Source organism: Symphalangus syndactylus, chromosome 3, assembly GCF_028878055.3.
Source record: "Symphalangus syndactylus isolate Jambi chromosome 3, NHGRI_mSymSyn1-v2.1_pri, whole genome shotgun sequence".
NCBI classification, from domain to species: Eukaryota; Metazoa; Chordata; class Mammalia; order Primates; family Hylobatidae; genus Symphalangus; species Symphalangus syndactylus.
The window spans coordinates 66,349,977-66,370,671 of NC_072425.2; the positions used below are offsets into that span (position 1 = coordinate 66,349,977).

The window sequence follows — 20,695 nt, forward strand, 5'->3', positions numbered from 1 at the left end:
TCGGCCGGGTCCGGCCCCGACTTCGGCCGGGGGCTGCCGTGACTGCTGCGCCCGCGGGCTCTGCGGAGGGTGCGGGAGCAGTAGGCGTCCGCAGAGCCCGCGGGGGCCGGCCCAGCCCGGGAGCCGCGCGGGCGAGGCGAGAGCCGCACTAGGAGGCGCGCCGCGGCGGCCGCGAGCCCAGGAAAGCCTTCCAGGAGGGGCCAGGCGGCACCGCCTCCCGACTCCCTCCTCCCGCGCCCGTCCCCTCCGCCTCCTCCCCCTCCTCCTTTTGCCGCCGCCTTCTCCCTCCCGGATCTGTGCTCCAGTTCAGAGAAAGAAGAAAATGTGTGTGTGTGGCGAGGGGGAGGGCGCGCACTGAGCAGCCGCTCCGTGCCTGGCAATCGGGGCAGGGGGTGGGCGTGTGGCGGGGGCGGGGGCGGGGGCGGAGGCGGAGGCGGAGGAGCGCGCGGTTGCCGGGCGGGCCGGGAACGGGGTCTGCGCGCGAGCCGGGCGGTGGGCGCGGACAGGGCCGAGGGCGCCCGGGAGCCGTGTCAGGCGGCGGCGAGGAGCGGGCGCGCCGGGCGCGGGGAGCCGTCGGCGGCCGCTCGCTGCGGGGACACTCCGGTGGATGAGCTCTCGCCGCCAGGCGCACGGCGTAGGGGAGCCTCGCAGGCGGCGGCGGCGGCGGCTCGGGGGGCGAGGCGGGCCGCCTGTTCTCGGGGAAGGAGGCACGGGCGTCTGAGCGAGGCCGGGCGCGGCGGCCTTCTCTCACGCGCCCCCCGAGCCAGCGCCCGCCTCCCGCGTCCGCCTCGCTTCTCCCGTCGGCCCAGACCATCCGCTCCCACCGCGCCCCCGGCCCACCTGGTGGCCCCGGCCCTGGCCGCCGCCCCCGCGGCGGTTCCCGGAGCTCGTCCCGGCCGCGCGCCCGGGCGGCGGGGGCTCGGCGGCCACCGCTGCCTCGGGGGAGCGAGGGCGGGAGGGTGTGTGTGCGCGCTGTGAGCAGGGGGTGCCGGCGGGGCTGCAGCGGAGGCACTTTGGAAGAATGACTCTGGAGTCCATCATGGCGTGCTGCCTGAGCGAGGAGGCCAAGGAAGCCCGGCGGATCAACGACGAGATCGAGCGGCAGCTCCGCAGGGACAAGCGGGACGCCCGCCGGGAGCTCAAGCTGCTGCTGCTCGGTGAGTACCGTCCGGGGCCCTGCCGGGCCTCTGCGCCCCCAGCCCACCATCCTTGGCTCTGCGGGGCAGCTGCCCTCGGCGCCCCCCGCCCCCGGGCGCCCGCGGTTCGCCCCTACCCTCCCAGGCGCGCCCCCGGCCACTGCCTTCACCCGCGCGGGCGCGTTACACACACACACGCAGCACAGGGGTCGGGGCTCCCCTGCCGGGTGCCTTGGCTTGTTCCTTTTCGTGTCCCTGAGGGCTGTGCCTTATCTGCTGTGCATCTGCTAAATGGCAGATCACTCCGGCCAGAGGCGCGGTGGTGGAAAGGTGGGCAGAGGGATTGAACTTCCAGTGTCGTGGCCGCGGCACCCCATGGGGTGGTGACGTGGGGAGCCGTGTGTGTGGCCCAGTGGGTGGCGAGCGGAGCCGGGGCACGTTGGGGAATGGCCTGCGGTGGGGTGGCCAGTGTGCATCCATTATCAGTGCCCTCTGGGATCAAGAGGGAATGGGGGAACGGTGGGCAGACTCGTAACTGGATTCCCGGAGCACTGATGGTGAGGAAGCCAAGTGGTTGGCCCTCCAAGGAAAGGGCCTGTGTATTGGGGGCGGGGCGGGAGGGCAAGCCCAAATGTGTCACACAAGTGCTGTTCTCTAGCCACTAGACCATCGAAAGGAGGGAGCCTAGAAGAGTTTCTTGGCTAGTGGATGGTGACAGGCGTTATTCTCGTCTGCACCATTCCTTCTAGATAAAGATGAGGGTAGGGGAGCGTTGTGCTGTGTGGTTGTTGACAGCGACCGGTATCTTTTGTTTAATGAGGCAACCTAGATGTAGGCCTGAATACACAATAGTTACTACCGAAAACCAGTGCAGTCTCTCAGTCACTCTCTTGGCAACAAATAGAAACCTTTTGTTTAAAACAGATAGCATTTTAATATCTGGAATTTGGGCTAGAAGGAAAAACGGGAAGCATACAGGAAAAATTTTCCTCTAGTCTTGAAAAAAAAAATTCTGCTTTAACACCAAGTTAGCAAGAAAATGCCATTTCTCAGATATAAATTTATTGATGATTATCTCTGAGAGGATGTTCAGAATCAGGCGATCAGGGTTCATATACAAGCCACAGTGACAGAACCCTGAGCTATTGTGGTAGGAAGAGCAAACAGCTTTGCAGTAACAGGCCTGAAAAATGTCTGCACTTGTGTTCTGGATATTTGCATGTATAATAAATGTGTTTCTCCAACATTTCTGTAAGAAAAGAATATTGTACTGTCAGTTGGTGTTTGTGAGAAGCATGCATTTTCTTTCTTATCTTGAGCATTCCATTTGCTGGCTCAAGGAACCAATTGCCTTTGGGAATGAACTGCTTATGTACCGGATCATTTACAAGCGGGAACAAAATATACTGATCACACACATAGTTACTAATAGTTAATTCACATGACATGCTTTCTTTATGTTATGTCTTCATTTTGAAACTCAACTAGATAAATATGCACATGTTTATAAAGAACAGAAGGCAAAGCACTGGATGAAAGAAGTGGGCTTAGGGGAATGAAGCCAGGGAGGAGGCAAACTGCAGTTGGAAAGTAAAGATTTTTTTTTTTTTTTAATTCTCGTTTTGAGCTACTTCTAATGGCTGAAAACAGGCAGTTGAATGTTTTCTGAGTTCTCAAGATTGAAAAGAAAATAAAGAACAAAAGAAATATATAGGGTGTTTAAGTGTATGATTAAGGGGAAACGCACGTATTTTAGAGAGACTTGTTTTAAGAATTGTGTTTTTTTTTCTTCTATTGCCCTGTTGACAGTCTTTCTTTCTGTTTAACTGTGAACTGGGCAGTTGAGGTCTCTCCAGCCAACCCTATTTGCCTGAAAAGTGACAGCTCTGAGTTTCCCAGCAGCTAAGAGTTAAAGCCCAGGGGCTTTCTCAATGGGCCTAGGTTTGAATGTCTAAGGGAAATACACTTACATGGATGCTTAATTCCATACTGTGTATTTAAATAACACTGTGCTTTTAAAAATGAACTTGGAGATAATTTTCTGAGAAAAAGTGTAAACCAATTTTACTGCTAAAGTGGTGGTAGTGTGGAGAACTTTTTTCCCCTCTTATTAGCGGAACATCATGCAATAATTGCTACTGCTTCATGTTCTTGGTATGTTGCTTTTGCAACATGAATACTACAATACTTACACTATTTATATAGTGATATACGCTAAATGTGGATTTGTGCATGCGTGTATGTGTATGAGTGTGATTTCAGGAGGTTTTGAATCCAGGACGGTTGATTTCAACAAGGAAGATATTAGGGAGGGATTTCATTTGAGGAATTCCTGATTTGCTGCTTCGATGAGTAGACTGAATGTTCTGGTTCCTTCTGTCATTTAAACAAACCTATCTAGAGGAGATTATAAGATGTATCCATTCACAGTTTAAAGATCTACTAATATTTTTAACTAGTTTATGGAGGAATAACTTTTGAAATGAGAATCAATATAAAATTGTTTTCAAAGTAAATTTTAGTTCAAGGCTTGATACCATTTTAATGGAAGAGGATTTGTTTGACAGGGATAAAAGTGGGTACCCTTGCATTTGCTCATATAATTATTTACTTTTGTATATTAATAATATGGAGACATTTAAAAAGGCAGGTAGTGGGTACCTGACTAAATGAAAGTATGGCGGTAAAATTTGGGCTGTTTTGATTTATATTCGGCAACTGTGCCAGTCTTCCAAATTTATTCCATATGCTTATATAGTATATATTTTATTTTAACTTTAGAAACGTGAACCCTGAAATCTACCACTACAAGACTATTACATTAAATTTTGAATTATTTTCTTATTGTCTTTTACTCGTTCTTTGAATTCATTTATATTAGTGTTTATTTTGACACTCAAAACTTACTCTTTGTATTCTATGTAGATATACAACAGCATACTTCATTTTAACTTGGTTAATGTTTTTATATATTTTGTAGGTGTAAAGCACATATTTTCTTTGATTAATTTTCATGAATATTCACTAAATATTTCTATTGGTGGTACATAGATAACCTCATTTAATATAATTTGTCTGTAAGTCTGTGTAATACAAGTGGCCTTGAATGCCTGCTTCATGTTACATATAGTTATCCTGAAATTTTTTTCAGTTCCTAGAAGAAATGTTTTTTTCCTATTAACCTGTTCTTATTTTACATGTTTTTGAAGTCTTTTACTCTTTAGATCTTAATTATCAAATAGGAAGATTTAGTAAACCCCTTTAATTGATTGAATTATCGCTATTGAAACAGGCAAAGTTTAGGCCAGTCTTTTTTTTTTTTTTTTTTTTTTTTTTTTTTTGGAGATGGAGTTTTGCTCTTGTCTTGTTTTTTTTTGTTTTTTGTTTTTTTTTTTGAGACAGAGTCTCGCTCTGTCACCCAGGCTGGAGTGCAGTGGCGCGATCTCGGCTCACTGCAAGCTCTGCCTCCTGGGTTCACGCCATTCTCCTGCCTCAGCCTCCTGAGTAGCTGGGACTACAGGCGCCTGCCACCATGCCCGGCCAATTTTTTTTATTTTTTTTTTTATTTTTAGTAGACACATGTTTTACCGTGGTGGATCTCCTGACCTCGTGATCCGCCCGCCTTGGCCTCCCAAAGTGCTGGGATTATAGGCATGAGCCACCGCATCCGGCCTGAGTTTTGCTCGTTGCCCAGGCTGGAGTGCAATGGCGTGACCTCAGCTCACTGTAACCTCTGCCTTCCAGGTGCAAGCGATTCTCCTGTCTCAGCCTCCCAAGTAGCTTGGATTACAGGCATGCGCCACCACGCCTGGCTTTTCTTTTGCATTTAGTAGAGCTGGGGTTTCACCATGTTAGGCTGGTCACGATAGGCCAGTCTTAAATGGAAGACCTTAAATTGTCTTGGGTCTTCTGAACTGAATTTTATATATGAGCATAGATTTTCTTCCTGTTGTACACTGCAGACATATGAGAATAGGGGTTGTGTCTGTTTTGCTCACTAGTAAATAGCAGCTTCAAGCACAGTATCTAACTCGTAGAATGCTCTCAATAAATATTGGCTGAGTAAATGAATTTATTTATTACCCTCCTGCTGGAAATTAGACCAGACAATAATGAGTAAATTTATAGAAACATAGGAATATATAATGTTCTTATCTGTGGCAGATATAATCAGGATCTTAAAAAAATTGTGTGTAACTCTTTGAGCCAATTGATTATAAGTGCATTCCAGAATAGGAAGTGTTAATGGTACATATTGAACCAGTGTATTACAGTTCTGTACTGGATGCATTTGAGAATTATAACAGTCATGCTTGAAGTATGAAAGTTTAAAGAAAAGAAAAACCATTCTATATTTTTATTACTTTTTATTGTGTAGAGGCTAGTTTAACCCTCTCATCTTTTTACCGTACATTTTTCTCCATGGTACAGGGTTCAGTGAATTTTTAATACTGTGCAGAGCACAGGTGATGACTAAATGGGTGTTTGTGAGTGACTTATACAATAACATGAGGAAAACCACCATAACTAAATACAGAATTTCAGGATTTGCAGTTAGAACATTTTTAATATGAAGGATATGCATTTGTACTGAAAGTTGTACAGTTTTAGACCAAGAAGGGGCTTGGAAGGCTGGAAATGCTGTAGCCAATTTAAGCTGTATGGGGAGTTAATTTCTACACATCTGGAAAAGAGCACGCTTCCCACTACTCCTCAGTAGAGTTCACCGGAGTGGGTATGTTGATTGCCTGAATTAACCTAGAGGTCAGTGCCATCTAGGATTGTGACTCAGAACCATTGAATGAAAGCCTTGGTCTAAGTAGCCTCAATAACAGCAGCTCCCTAGAAATAGCAAAATATGGTGTTTATGAGACTGCTTTAAGGACCAACAGGTTTTATTTTTTGCTACTTTTAGCTTCCAAGTGTTGAACATGTTTCTGAATGTCAGGATTTATTTGGATACAGTTCCCTTTTTTGTTGTTGTTGAAACAAAGTACTTATAGTTTATATCAGAAAAGCAAAGTGAGAACATCCCTCATAAAAATCAGAACTGTGGCTCTGACTGTATAACAGAGCCTTCAGAGTAAGATTTTTGCATTGAACTATGTAGATTCATTGTCTGGATCTCCATATAATGTCCCATCCTTACCCTTATATGCTATTTCTTCATATGGCAAATCTGACACAAATTAAAACCCTGCTGAACAGTGAAAATATTGCAGGTTTATCTATTCACATATTTTAAAGTAAGTTTAGAAAGGAGAACCAGAAGACTAGTAGCCATTTTGTTTAATACAAATAAATTTGGTAGAATCTTTTTCATTAAAAAAGAAAACCATCTCAGCTCTACTTTAGGAGAAATGGCTTATGTTCAGTTTTCAGAAGTGCCTATTAAAAACAGTTATGATTTTTATTACCCATGAATTTTTTTAGGACCTGAAACAGCCTTTGCAGTTGTGAGGCTGCGTGCTGTGCTAAACTTAGCAGAAAAAGGGAACAGATTTTTCTTTATGATCCAGGCAAACTTACACTTGAAAAGAAATTAACAAGATTCTCTAAGGAAGGTTTTGATTCCAGCATTCATATTAATTTTTCTTTAAGGGGAGTTATTCGTTCTGTTAATATTAGTAGAAATGTTGATTGGATGTTGTAGAGGGAAAATAGGGAGCTCAAAGGGTACATCTTGGAAGAGAGAGAAGCCATTTTATAAGGAGGTTAGGATTGCTTTCTCCCTGAGAAGGTGGAGGGAATCTGTTTCCTCTGTATTGGGTTGAGGAAACTACAAGTACGTGAAGCAACAAATTTAAAAGTCAAATTTCCTGGTTGGAGCGGGAGGCAGTCACATTTTTCAAAGGAAAACTTTTGTAATGCCTTTTAAGTTATGTTAAGATCTCTGCAGACCTAATCCTAGTGAAGTGTGAAATAGCAATAGAAGGTAAAATGTGCGATTGTTGGTAATTAAATCTGTGGCAATAACTGACTACAGTAAACCGTGAATGTTTACTCTTGTTCTGCCGAATGGAGTAACATTAAAGAAAAAGCTGCTCTCAGACCCAAACACTATTTTGTGTGAATAGCGGTTACTAATAAAATTATAGGAAGTTGTTCAACAATGACCTTTGATTTGTTACATTACCGATATGTAAAAATCTGTCTGATTTCTCATCTAACGTGTAGTAAAAAGGACCTAGGCATACCGATGAAATGAGTTAACACATCCTAGGTGGTCATGAATTTGGGCTTTGCAAACAAAAACAAATGTCCATATTGTGGTGCCGAGAATCCCAAATTGGATTCACTATACAGCTCTGTTGTTAACCTTTATACATAGCCATAATCAGTGCAGAATATTTTGTTAAAAGCCTTTATGGTTAATTTTAAAGAACAAAATTAGTATTATTTAAAAATCAAATTATGAAGATATCTCAAATCCATTTTTTCAACATATACTTGTCAGTTATTAAAAAATATTTCCTCTAATTTTTTTTTTTTTACCAGGCACAACTTAAGAAGGAACAGTTTCATGCAGAATGCTAGTCAAATGAACAAATATGAGCACCTACTATGTGCCAAATAATGTGCTGTGTGAGATGCTCCTTATGTCTTATTTGCCAACAGGAAAGACTGAGCACTTTGCACAGTTCTTGTATTGTAGCTGATGTCCTCGTACTGACATGCCCTTCTGACTTTTATCCTTCCTGGCTTTGGGTTTTCTATTGGCTCTTCATACACAAAAAGAGACAAAATAATCTGAAGGCCATTGTAGGAGCTTCCTGGGGATCACAGGACTGGGGAATGCAGATGATCTTGAGAATCTGAGGTCTGCCTTTGGAACGTATCATTTTTTGCCTTTGTGCATGAGAAACTGCTTATGACCACTTACCTTGTGTTTCTAAGTGGATTGGAAGCTCTGTGAAGGCAAAGATCCTTGCTCTTGTATCTTTATCTCAATTCTCCATGATTCTGTTATCAGTAACTAGGGATGTGTGTGGAAAGCTGGATTCCAAAAAGAATGGAGGGTAATTGGGGGAAGTGAATTTAAATTCCCTGCTTTCTTCTAATAGGCATCATCCATATGTTCTCCATTTTCCACTCCTCTTTGCTGTTTTGTGGGCCACCGGGGCACAGTAAAAGGAATTCCGTTTTAAAGATGGAACAGTTTTTGCCTTCTTGCCTTCCTCTCATTTGTTCTCTAGGGACAACGTTTCAGTTGAACATTCTTATATTGTTTCCAGTTAAAAGCCAATAGCAATTGATCCAGCTGTTCCAATAGAAAGCTGTTACACACACAAGTTCTTTGAAATTTGACAATCCGTGCACCTTTATTACAGGATTAATCATGGATTGTGAATATGTATGCTTTAGAAATAAAGTAGTTGTTTTCAAGTAATGGATTGTGGTGCGGTTGGGAACGAAAATGTTACTAATGCCATTATAGTGTGTGTGTGTGTGTGTGTGTATACACACACACATATACAATGTGTGTGTATATACATACATAATTGACCCACAAATTAAAGAAAAAGAGATCTAGCCAGACTTTTTGGCTCTGTTACCGGAAGTGAACAGTGATGTTTAGACACATAGTTATATATATTTCCAGGAGATAGCCTCATTTTTTTTTTCCCTTTGGTAAACTAAAATCATGAATTAATTGTGCTTTCCAAGTATTTTTTTTTGATCAGCATCACTTGCTAAAAAATAGAAGAACTTTTTTTGTTTCTTTTTTATGTTGAAAAATTTTTTTCATTTTTATTGTTTATTTTCTACATTTTCTTTTACTGTAGGGGCAACAGGGTGATTGGTGAGATCTTCTACCACCATATATTTACTGGTAACTGCAGGCATCTAGTTGCTTCTAAAGAGGAATGCTTCTGTGATTTACCCACTCACTTTTCAGTCTACCAGTGATTTCTGTAGCCCCCCGACCCATCCCTTCCATGTGAATACCACCCACCCATTTAATTCCTCATCACATCTTTCTTAAACAAATGCTAAAGAGGTTCCTCAGATTCTCTGACTTGCACATTTCCTTACGAGTTAGAGAACTTCCAAGTTGGTGCTTCTGTGAGACATCATGTGGCTGTGAGCTGGTGAGAGGGGAAGTTGGGTGCTTTAATACATTCAAAGGAAGGAATTTGTGAGTGTGTGTTTAGGCGATGATTAACTTTCTTTTGCAATACTTACTCAGGTCTGTAAAGCAAAAATAAATTGTTACGGAACACAATGTAAAATTCTCCTTCCTTTTCCAGAGGGCAGGGACTTGAGATTGGTTCTTGATTACCAGCAGAGAGTTAGTGAGCCAGTGCTGGATAATCTGTCATGGGCCAGTGGGTTTCAGAATCGGATGCAGTGCGTATGCTGGAAGGGGAGAAAGTGCTGTAGGCATGTGTAGGCATCTTCCTCACTTAATGATTTGAAAATCCTCTTCTCAGTGACTTGCGAGCCTTAACATCTTTTTCTGATTGTATTTCCATACAGATAGTTAAGGGTGATGGCAGTAGCAGTGGCCTTTACTTTTGTTATACCCAATCAGCCTGAGTACATTTTTGTGGTGGGTTTGTTTTGATATTTTCTTGCCATGTGAATTGATATTTAGGACCTGCGCTTTGCAGAGCTCCATCATTATAGTATGTGTTCTTTCTGCAGATGGCAAATGCAATTTTCCTCTTGTCCTAGAGAGATGGCCCATTTCCTGTGACTTGTTCTAATAATACAAGATGACTTTAATTTTTGTTTAGTTTGCCTTTAAAAGATTGCCAGGTTTAACTCTCTTGTCTCTGTAACTCTTGTGATATATTTTTGAGTATTGGTAAGACATGCAATAATTTAAAAACAATGACAGACTAGTTTTGTCAAAGTTTTTTATTTTTTATTTTTGGCTAAATAAGCACCTTTTATGGCTGTGCATTTTGGATTCGTTACATGTATCTTTTCTAAAATCTGTGGCTGAAAGTGGGGTGAAGTATTCCTGCCCTGCTTACTGAATCTTTTTTTCCCACATAACTAACCTCAAGATATTTTGATCATTTGCTTTTTCTATAAAAACCTGTAGAATGAAGAGATTGCACCAGATGATCTCTAAGGACCATTTGAACTTTGAAGCTTTTTCTCCTTCCCCTTTGCAGCTTTGGTGTCTCGGCCACTTTCTGCCCAAACTCACCCCTGGATGAGGGATCTGAGCTTGCTGCCGTCTCCAGCGGTGATGGGCTCTACCAGGAGGCATTGCCAGGTCTGGTGGGCTCCTTCGGACTGGCCTGGCTCTTCTCTTTGACCTCTGTAATAATTCTGAGTGCCCTGCAGTGGGGAGCACTTTGAGGGGGGGCCTGTGAATGAAGCCTTAGCGAGTCTGTCCAGAGCTCCCCTGGTGCCGCCTGGCATGCTGTTGATAGTTGAAATGTCTTCACAAGAAATGGTATCAGAAACCTCCTGTCATATCAGCATGGTTCTCTTGCTTCCTGCAGGAAGGGCGATATCCTGGGAGGCACAGAGGTGGAGCCCGAGAGACGCAGTGTTCCAGCGCTGCTTGGCTCAGGACTGGGTCTTTTCTTCCATATCCTCAAGCAGCTGCCTTTGACTTACTACTTCTTTTTGTTTGTTTTTTCTTCGTTGGGCTTTAAGCATTGCTTCTCTTTAGTGTATGTGTGACTGAAGCCAAACACAACATTGCTTTTCCTTTGCCTGCAAATAATCTTGTTGCCCAAGCCCATCTCTGCCATTTTCAGTGACAGCTGGCTGGCCAGTGAGCCTGAGCACTGGGAATGCCCATCAGGGCACATCTAGGGGGCTGCTTTACATTTGGACCTAGCAGGTCTCTTTTCTAGGGCTTTCCAGGAAAGATTTAGAATTAAACATTGGATGGATCTTGTGTGTTCATTTCTTTTTCCATCACTGTGCCTTTATTTTCTTGGGGCTTTCATTAAAACCAGAAAAACAGATAATGGTAGAAACATCTATAGTATGCATACAAAGAAGTAAAAGATTTTTATAATTTTTGCTTTAAAATATATCTAATGCTATGGCCTCTGAGCCATCCTCAGTTGGTATGACCATGATCAGAGAAACCTTAAGAAATCAGCGTTGCCAGGTGTGGTGGTTCACACGTGTAATCCCAGCACTTTGGGAAGCCAAGGCAGGCAGATTGCTTGAGCCCAAGAGTTCGAGACCAGCCTGGGCAACATGGTGAGACCTGGTCTCTACCAAAATTAGCTGGGCGTGGGTGCCCATGCCTGTGGTCCCAGTTACTTAGGAGCCCGGGTGGTCAAGGCTGCAGTGAGCTGTGATCGTGCCACTGCACTCCAGCTTAGGTAACAGAGTGAGACCTTGTCTCAAAAAAAAAAAAAAAAAAAAAGCAGCTTCCTGTGTTCCTCATTTGCATTCTGGACAAAGACTCTGTGGCCAAAGAAAGAGCAGCTGGACTCTCATGCTAGTTCTGGAGAAACTGTAAGAAAAGCTTAATTCCCCTGGAGGTGCCAGGCAGGCAGTTGGCATTCCTAGGCCCACTTTACTCCTGGCCCGGGGCCTTCTCCTCATCATCTTATCAGCGTTGGGCTTCCTTACCTTGACCTCACATTTGCAGTTGAATGAGTGCCAGGGAAAAGAACAGACATAGGGTAAAGTAGAGTAATAGGGAGGCCCGTGGGGCTTGGGGCAGAGGGTGTTGTTGCCAATAGGGGTAGCGCCGTTGTGTCTTTGCTGGGCTGTGGAGAGAAGGAGCGAAGAGCAAAGGAGAGGTGCCTCATGCCTTGGATTGATGTTCTCAATCAGGAAGAGCCAGACCAATGCTGCCTCTTCTGGCCACCTCCACCATCCTACCACGTGTTTTCATCCTCATTGTCACATCCACTGTGCCCTTCCTCACCCAGATGGTGGGTTGGGAGATGAGCAAGTAAGTATAGAAGCCTTGGTGGAATGGGAGTAGTTTGTGTTGCATGTACTCATTCCTGTCCTTTTGTTCCCAGAGGTGGTTAAATAGGTGAGCATAGAACTCATGAAGCTGTGTCCCGAGAAAAACCATTGACAGGGTATAAAGAAAATTTGCAACATGTTTCCTCTATGTTTTTTTTTTCTGTCAGCTGTTTCAGGTGATAGAAATGCATCTATTACTGTTTTGAGAGCTCTGCTAATCCTGTGATGTGTTATGAGATGTCTCTTGAGACATCCTTGCTCAGGAAATCTGCTTTTGCTTGGCTTGCATCTCCTATAATAAAATGGCTCTCAGTTGCCCACGGCAATAAATAAATAAGCAATAGCATGAGATATTCTTGCCAGGTAGATTCATGCAAAGTGGAGGCATGTAATGTAGAAATAACACCTTTTAGCTGAGAAAAGGCACCTATCAATTGGATGTATTGTCTTGTGTTTTTTTCATATTCTGGGCCATTATATCCAAGCGTAAGAGCAGACTTTTTCCCTAGGATTTTTAAAGGTTCCTAAAGTCTCTTTCTTTTCTTTCTTTCTTTTTCTTTTCTTTTTTTTTTTTTTTTTTTGAGATGGAGTCTCACTCTGTCACCCAGGCTGGAGTGCAGTGGTGCAATCTCGGCTCATTGCACCCTCTACCTCCCAGGTTCAAGTGATTCTCCTTCCTCAGCCTCCCAAGTAGCTGGGATTACAGGTGTCTGCCACCATGCCTGGCTAATTTTTTCTATTTTTAGTAGAAACGGGGTTTCACCATGTTGTTCAGTCTGGTCTCAAACTCCTGACCTCAGGTGATCCACCCGTCTCGGCCTCTTGAGGTGTTGGGATTATAGGTGTGAGCCACCACACCTGGCCTAAAGGTTCCTAAAGTCTCTTTCTAATTATGACTGACATTCAAAATGAAGCTGCATATATTTTGGTTAATTTGAATAATTTTTAATAATTTGAAAGAAAAACTCGGTAATGCAGAAACAAAAGGTACTTGAACCTTTATATTTTTATTTATCAATTACTTCCTAATGGCCCAAGAATTAATGAATTGGCAAGCACTATCTCCTATTGGAGTCAAGTTTGGCTCTGACATGGAGTCTGGAGGTAGAAGGTTCTTGTCTTCCAGAGCTAATGAATGGGTGTCCTCTGAACATTCTACCTTCTCCTATTTTGCCGTGGGTTACCATCTAAGATGTTATCCAGATCACTTTAGAAACGATTACAAATTTTGGGCACATACCACTTCTTGTAGTAATGAGCCCCATGCATTTTCTCATCTTATATGGGAGAAAATACCGGTATGTTGCTTTATCATTTTCAGAGAAACAGTTTGTGTTTCCTTATCCAGTACATTTTGGTAAAGAGTGGCATTTTAATGGAGGAAATTATAGGACTTCATCAATATTTCTTTAGGGAAATCCTGTTTGCAAGTATATTTTCATGAAAATCACTAGCTCTGTCCTTTGAGAAACGTATTTTTTGTAGGGCTTTCTACTCTATTCCATGCTTATTATAATGAGAACAGATTCTTCTGCAGCGGGTGGGAGGATGTTTCTAAACCCCTAGAGTCTACCTGTGAATTGCTACTCAAATTACAATGTATCCATCTCAGAATTAAATAATGTGTTGTGCATCCCTAGTCCTTAATTGTAGGTTGACACAATGATTTCTATTAAAAATATTCTTTATGTTTTATACTATAATGTATCCTTAAGCAGTATGCTATGGCCTGAATTTACGTTGTCTTTTATTCTCTTTTTGGAATGAAATAAGAGCACTTGAGATGCTGTCCTTTGGTGGTTTGGTTGTTTGTAAAATAGTAAAAAAAAAAAGTTTGGTAAGGAGAAAAGCTATTGTGCTTAATAGACAGTCCAAGTTTGAGTCAAGAAGAAATGTTTATTTTCTTCCACTTAAGAATGTTCTGACATTCTTAAGAAATACATTATGTTGTTTTCATGCTAGTCTTTGAAAGAATGACAACCCACATTCTGTTATTTAATTACATTATTTTTTATAGCCTGTTTTTCAGTGATTTTGAAATTTTACAAATAATGCAAGTTTTTTGCACAAAATTTAATAAAACATTTTAAAATGTATTCATACATTTGTCAAAAATATACCAGTCTAAACTAAGAACCATGCTCTCTTTTTGCACATTCCTTTATAGTCTGTTTTATTTTTGTTTTTTACATAGATGGGATCATACTGTACAATTTAACATTAGGTTGTAAGCATTTTTTATGTGGCTATGTAGACTTCATATTAACATTTAAAAAGACTGTATAAGATTCTTTTGAGAGGATGTATATTGTTTACTTGCTTACTTTTTTTTTTATATATTTAGGTTTCTCCCAATGATTTCATTTCAAAAATAATGCTGTGATGAAGTTCTTGGTGGATATAGCTTTTTAAAACATGCACACACATAATTTTGTTAGAATAGATTCATGGAAATGTTATTTCTAGGTCTGAGGATATGAAAAGTTTTACAGCCTTGGTTATACACACCCAAAACATATTCTGAAATGATTGTATACAGTTTGCAGCATCATGAACAGTATTATTAGAATATCAGTAAGTTAGTAGGCAAAAATGGTACATAGTTCTAAACTTTGCATTGATTTGATCATTAGTGAGAATGATCATTTCCCCATGTTTGTTTCTAGTTGAATTGCTTCTTTTGTGAATTGTTTCTTCATTTCCTTTGCCTATTTTTGAACTCCAAACCTACAAATGAAATTAGTCTTTTGTCATTTTTATTGCCAAAAACTTAACCCCAGTCTGTTGTTTTCCTTTTGTTTTATATTATTTGATACAGAAGTTTTTAATTACTATCAAGCCAAAACTTGATCTTTTGCTATTCTGTTTTAAAATAAAAATCATGATCTGCTTTAGATATTCCATGAAAGCTAGATTTACTGCCATTGTTATGGGCAAAACTAGGTTGAATGTAGTGTGTTATACATCACTCATGTATGGTTCTTTTTCTTTCAAAATGAAGATGAATGTACATACAAGTTTCAATGTCACAGATGACACAGCATAAGCCGTTCTATGTGTAATTGGATTTTTTTCATTCAGTAATATGTAGGACGTCTTGCCATGTTAATATAAATCTTTTGGATCATATTTATGGCTTTTTAGTGTTTCCCTGCATTTTGTTTGTGATGCAGCTAGTTTGTATCTGCTCACGAAAGCCAGTTTTGAACATTTTTTTGTCTCAACTCTACATTTAGTGACCGAACTTTGGTAGCTTGAAATCAGATATGTTGCTGGGGTTTACACCAGAGAAATTGGCAGATGTAGATTAGGACTTACTCCCATCTCTGGAAGAACTAATTGTTAAATATCAGCACAGTACCGTTTATACCTGATACCTTTTAATGAATATTTACTTTGATTCTATTAAGAAAATGTTATAATCAGTGTTACAGCGAACATTGTTGGGTATTTTTGCACGCTGTATGATTCTTTTCATACACATTTTTTAGAGTTTGATTATCAGCCTTTTGGTCCATAACATAACATAACGTAACGTAACACAACACATAACAGTTTTAGCTGTCCTTGGATTATGTCAATTTAATGGGTTAAAAAAAAGACATCTCATTGTTGTGTTTATTTGCATTTTATTGAATCAATATTCATTTTACTGTTTTTATTTTCTAAACTGCTTACAAAATATACTAACAAAATTACAAAATATACCTACTAAAATAATTAACAGATGCCTGAACTTATCATTTGAATTAGATTTTCTATCACTTTTAGCTTTCACTTTATTTCTGTGTTTCTTTCTTTTTTTTTTTTTTTTTTTTTTTTTTGAGACAGACGCTTGCTCTGTCGCTCAGGCCGGAGTGCAGTGGCGCGATCTTGGCTCACTGCAACCTCCGCCTCCCGGGTTCAATCAGTTCTCCTGCCTCAGCCCTCCCGAGTAGCTGGGACTACAGTAGCTGGGACACCTGGCTAATTTTTTTTTTTTTTTTTTTTTTTTTTTTTGAGACAGAGTCTCGCTGTGTCGCCCAGGCTGGAGTGCAGTGGCGCAATCTCGGCTCACTGCAAGCTCCGCCTCCCGGGTTCGCGCCATTCTGCCTCAGCCTCTCCGAGTAGCTGGGACTACAGGCGCCCACCACCACGCCCGGCTAATTTTTTGTATTTTTAATAGAGACAGGGCTTCACTGTGTTAGCCAGGATGGTCTTGATCTCCTGGCCTCGTGATCTGCCCACCTTGGCCTCGCAAAGTGCTGGAATTACAGGTGTGAGCAACTGTGCCTGGCCTATTTTATATATTTCTAAAACTTTGATGGTTTTCTTTATGGAAGGATGGAGTGCCCTAGGACAAATGTCTCCAAGGGGGGAAAAAACAACTGATAAGATTATATGATAGGTTTGGCTATATGCAGAATTGTTCTGAAGCGCAACAGTTTTAAATGGTAATGAAGTCCAGTTTATAAGAATTGCTTCTGCTTTTTGGTCTCATATGGAAGAAACCATTGGAAAAATCCAAGGTCACAAAAATTTACCTCTCTTTTCTACTAAGAGTTTTGTAGTTTTAGGTCTTAGACGTTGAGTTGATTTTTGTATATGGTGTGATGTGGGATTTCAACATAATCCTTTGCATGTGAATATCCAGTTGTCCCAGCACCATTTGTTGAAAAAAATGTATTCTTTTCTCATTGAGTTGTCTTGACATTCTTGTTAATTAATTTTTCTTATCTTTATTACTTTTTTCTTGCAATTTTTCTAGGTTTATTTTTTACTTTTTCTTGAATTAAAATTCTTAGATTGTTTTAAAAAATACTTTCTCAATTTGAATTAGTAGTGTTTAAGGCTTTGTGTTTTATTACGTGTCCCTATGTAGCATTCTTATCCTTTTACAGATACTCTAAAATTACAATTTTTATTTTTGTTTTTGGACCAAGATTGTTTAATATAGTTTAAATTTTTCAAGTGGTTGTGATTTTTTTTTCAGCCTTAGTTATTTATTCTGAGGTCATTTTGATAGAATGTGGTCTTTACTGTTTCTACTTTTTGGAATTTATTGTAGTCTAATATACGTAGTCAATTTTTGTTTTATGGGTACATAAAATGCATATGTGTGTATGTCTTAAAACCATAAATATGTGTGTATTATTTAATTTTATGACATATTTGCTGCTAATCTGCTTCCTTATATTGTGTGTGAATCTGCCAAGTGCTGAGAATTCTGCAGAAGTCTTCCATGACTCTGGTGTTTGTGGCAATTTCTCCTATTCCAGAAATTTTGCTTTATGTAAGTACAGTTATGTGTTGCTTAACAATGGGGTTGCCTTCTGAGAAATTTGTGGCCAGATAATGTTGTTATTGTGAGCCTTGTAGAGTGTACTTACACAAATCTAGATTGTATAGCCTACAACACACATATAGGCTATGTGGTAAAGCCTATTGCTCCTAGGCTGCAAACCTGTAAAGCATGTTATTGTACTGAACACTGCGGGCTTTTGTAGCACAGTGGTAAGTATTTGTGTATCCAAGCATATCTTAACATGGAAAAGGTTCAGTAATAAAAGATAAAATATGGTACACATAGAGCACACTTACCATGAATGGAGCTTGCAGGCTGGAAATTGCTCTGGGTGTCAGTGAGTGGTGAGTGAATATGAGGGTCTAGGACATGACTGTACACTTTTGTACAACTGGCAGCTCGGTAGGTTTGTTACACAAGTATTACCACAAACATGTGAGTAATGTGTTGCATTGTGATAGCTACGATGTCACTAGGCGATAGAAATTTTTCAGCTCCATTATAATCTTGTGGGACCACAGTTATTTACGTGGTCTGTTGTTGACCGAAACATTGTTATGTGCTGTATGACTGTACTCTTTTATGAGGTACCTAAAAAATGTAGATGAGAATTAAAATTTTGTCATTACCGCATTATCTTTTATGTAAGTTAATTCTATTATATCTTGAACTCAGCATCGTTGAGTATTAATATTGTTCTTCTGTTTGCATTTACTTGATGTATGTCTCTCATTTATTTTCAACTATTCTTTGTTTTTGCTACCCTCACAAGTTTGTTTTGTTTTGAGATGGAGTTTGGCTTTGTTGCCCAGGCTGGAGTGCAGTGGCGCGATCTCGGCTCGCTGCAACCTCTGTCTCCCGGGTTCAAGCAATTCTCCTGCCTCCGCTTCCTAAGTAGCTGGGATTATAGGTGTGTGCCACCACGCCCAGCTAATTTTTGTATTTTTAGTAGGGGGGTTTCACCATGTTGGTCGGGCTGGTCTCTTGATCTGCCCGCCTCGGCCTCCCAAAGTGTTGGGATTACAGGAGTGAGCCACCACGCCCGGCCTAAAGTTTTTGTTTTTTTAAACCTCAGCCTGAGTGAGTCTTTTCCTAAAATAGTTGAGTTTATTCTTGTTACACTTGATGTATGATGAATAATATTAGGATATATTGGCATCTGATTTCTGTTTTCTGATTCTCTCTTGATTTCTTGCAGCTACCCCTATTCCTCCTCCATTATTTCCTTTTCTCTTTCTCACTCCTTTGGGATTTGTATTGGGTTTGTTGTGCTTTCCACACTGATAATTTGAAAGGTAGGTACTCTGCTTTTAATTTTACTATTGGTAGCCTATGTAACTTTCAGTAGTCATATTCAATTTATGTTTCTCAGTTTATCATCTTCAGAGATCAAATGGTATTATATGTCCCTCCCCTGCATGGGAGGGAAATTTTTTTCACCTATACCAGGGATCATCAGCAAACTTTAAGGGTTAGATAGTAAACATTTTTGGCTTTTGGGCTATATGGCTTCTATTAGAACTACTCAACTCTGCCACAAACAGTTTGTTAATAAATGAGTATGGCTATGTTCAAATACAATTTTATTTACAAAAACAAACAGAGGCAGGATTTGGCATTCTGGCAGGTATTTGCCAACCTCTGATTACTCTATTTTCTGCTTTTCGTGGTATTTTATTTGCGTGTATTAACTTTTTTGTTCCCATCTGTTATAGACAAATTAGCAATACCAGACTTAGAATGGTTCTCTAAATCTTCGTGGTTAGTAATAACATCAACACATTTTATTTTATAAATTTATTTTCTTAATAGTCTTCTCAGACGCAACATTGGATATATCAAATGATAAAAGTCTTGTAAGAAATGAGCACACACGGACACAGGAAGGAGGAACATCACACACTGGGGCCTGTTGTGGGGTAGGGGGAGGGAGGAGGGATAGCATTAGGAGATATACCTAATGTTAAATAACGAGTTAATGGGTGCAGCACACCAACATGGTACATGTGTACATATGGAACTAACCTGCACGTTGTGCACATGTACCCTAAAACTTAAAGTATAATAAAAAAAAAAAGTCTTGTAAGAAAAACATAAAATTGTCAATGGCTGAGGGCATCTTTCTGAAGTCTAGGATTTATTGATGGTTATTAAAAGGCTAAGCATAAAATTGAAATTACCTTAATTTGAATATAATATGGGTATTTGTGTCAGATGGAAGAGAGGTGTTTATGGTGTTCAGATCACTTCTACGTTCATTGCTCTAACTTACATTTCCTTTATTCTGTTCTTCCTCCTGATTACAGCTTCCTAACTATTCACCTATATCTGCCCTCTTAATCCTGAAGTAGTTTGCTCTTCTTTCCACTTACGCTCCCTTTCTTCACTGTCTTTTGTCCATCTTTGCTAGCATCAACTTAATATTTGATCTTGCAGCCAGTGTGATCTTTAATGTTTTGAAAGTGATTCTGTAGTAGTTTCTCAAATTTCATACCTAGAGTTTATTTATTTTCACACTTTCTAAAACCCTTAGTCCTTTGATTTCATATTGAATATCAGGGATGATCACAGGGAATCATTATAATTAAACCTAAGGAACCTCATTTAAGTGTATTGTCATTTATCGCTTATTTATTCTGTTTTCTTTGAGAAATTGTGTACATATATGTATATATATATATTTGTGTCTGCAATTAAGATGCGTATTTAGCATTGGTTCTGTTTTTAAATGCTTATCACCAAATATTTCTTCTCTCAATTTAATTATATGCTTTTGTTTATTTTTATTCATCTATGAGTTGGCTAGATTATACCTTCAGATAGGTTTTTAAACGATGGGTCCATGGGTGATATATTTCCTGAATTCTTGGGTATTTGAAAATGCCTTTCTGAGGGCAGGCGAGGTGGTTTAGACCTGTAATCCTAGCACTTTGGGAGGCCAAGGCGGGTGGATTACGAGATCAGGAGTTCGAGACCAACCTGGCCAACATGGTGAAACTCCATCTCTATGGCACGCACCTGTAATCCCAGCTACTTGGGAGGCTAAGGCAGGAGAATCACTTGAACCCGGTAGGTGGAGGTTGCAGTGAGCTGAGAGATTGTGCCATTGCACTCCAGCCTGGGTGACAAGGTGAGACTCCGTCTCAAAAAAAAAAAAAAAAAAAGAAAATGCCTTTCTGTGGCATGCATATATTAATAACAACTTGCATGGGTATAGAATTCTTGGATTAGACCTCTTTTTTACCTACCTTACTTGCCACGTAGTAGATTTTTCTCCATTGTTTCCCAGCAGATAGATTTGATAAGTCTGTGGCCAGCCTGAATATTTTTTCTTTGTGATTTGCTTTTTTAAAAATTTGGTTATTTG

The 20,695-nt window shown here is 40.6% G+C and overlaps 1 protein-coding gene across 2 annotated transcripts in view; it reads left to right on the forward strand.

Annotated features, from left to right (window-relative positions):
• Nucleotides 1-437: 437 nt before the first annotated feature.
• The window catches only part of GNAQ (G protein subunit alpha q), a 319,183-nt gene continuing 298,925 nt past the window's right edge, over nt 438-20,695 (forward strand). For both annotated transcript variants that reach the window (XM_055272199.2, XM_063636973.1), the window contains exon 1: nt 438-1,157. In XM_055272199.2, coding sequence (XP_055128174.1) covers nt 1,022-1,157 — 136 coding nt within the window. In that variant the 5' untranslated portion in view covers nt 438-1,021. The remainder of the gene's footprint in view (nt 1,158-20,695) is intronic.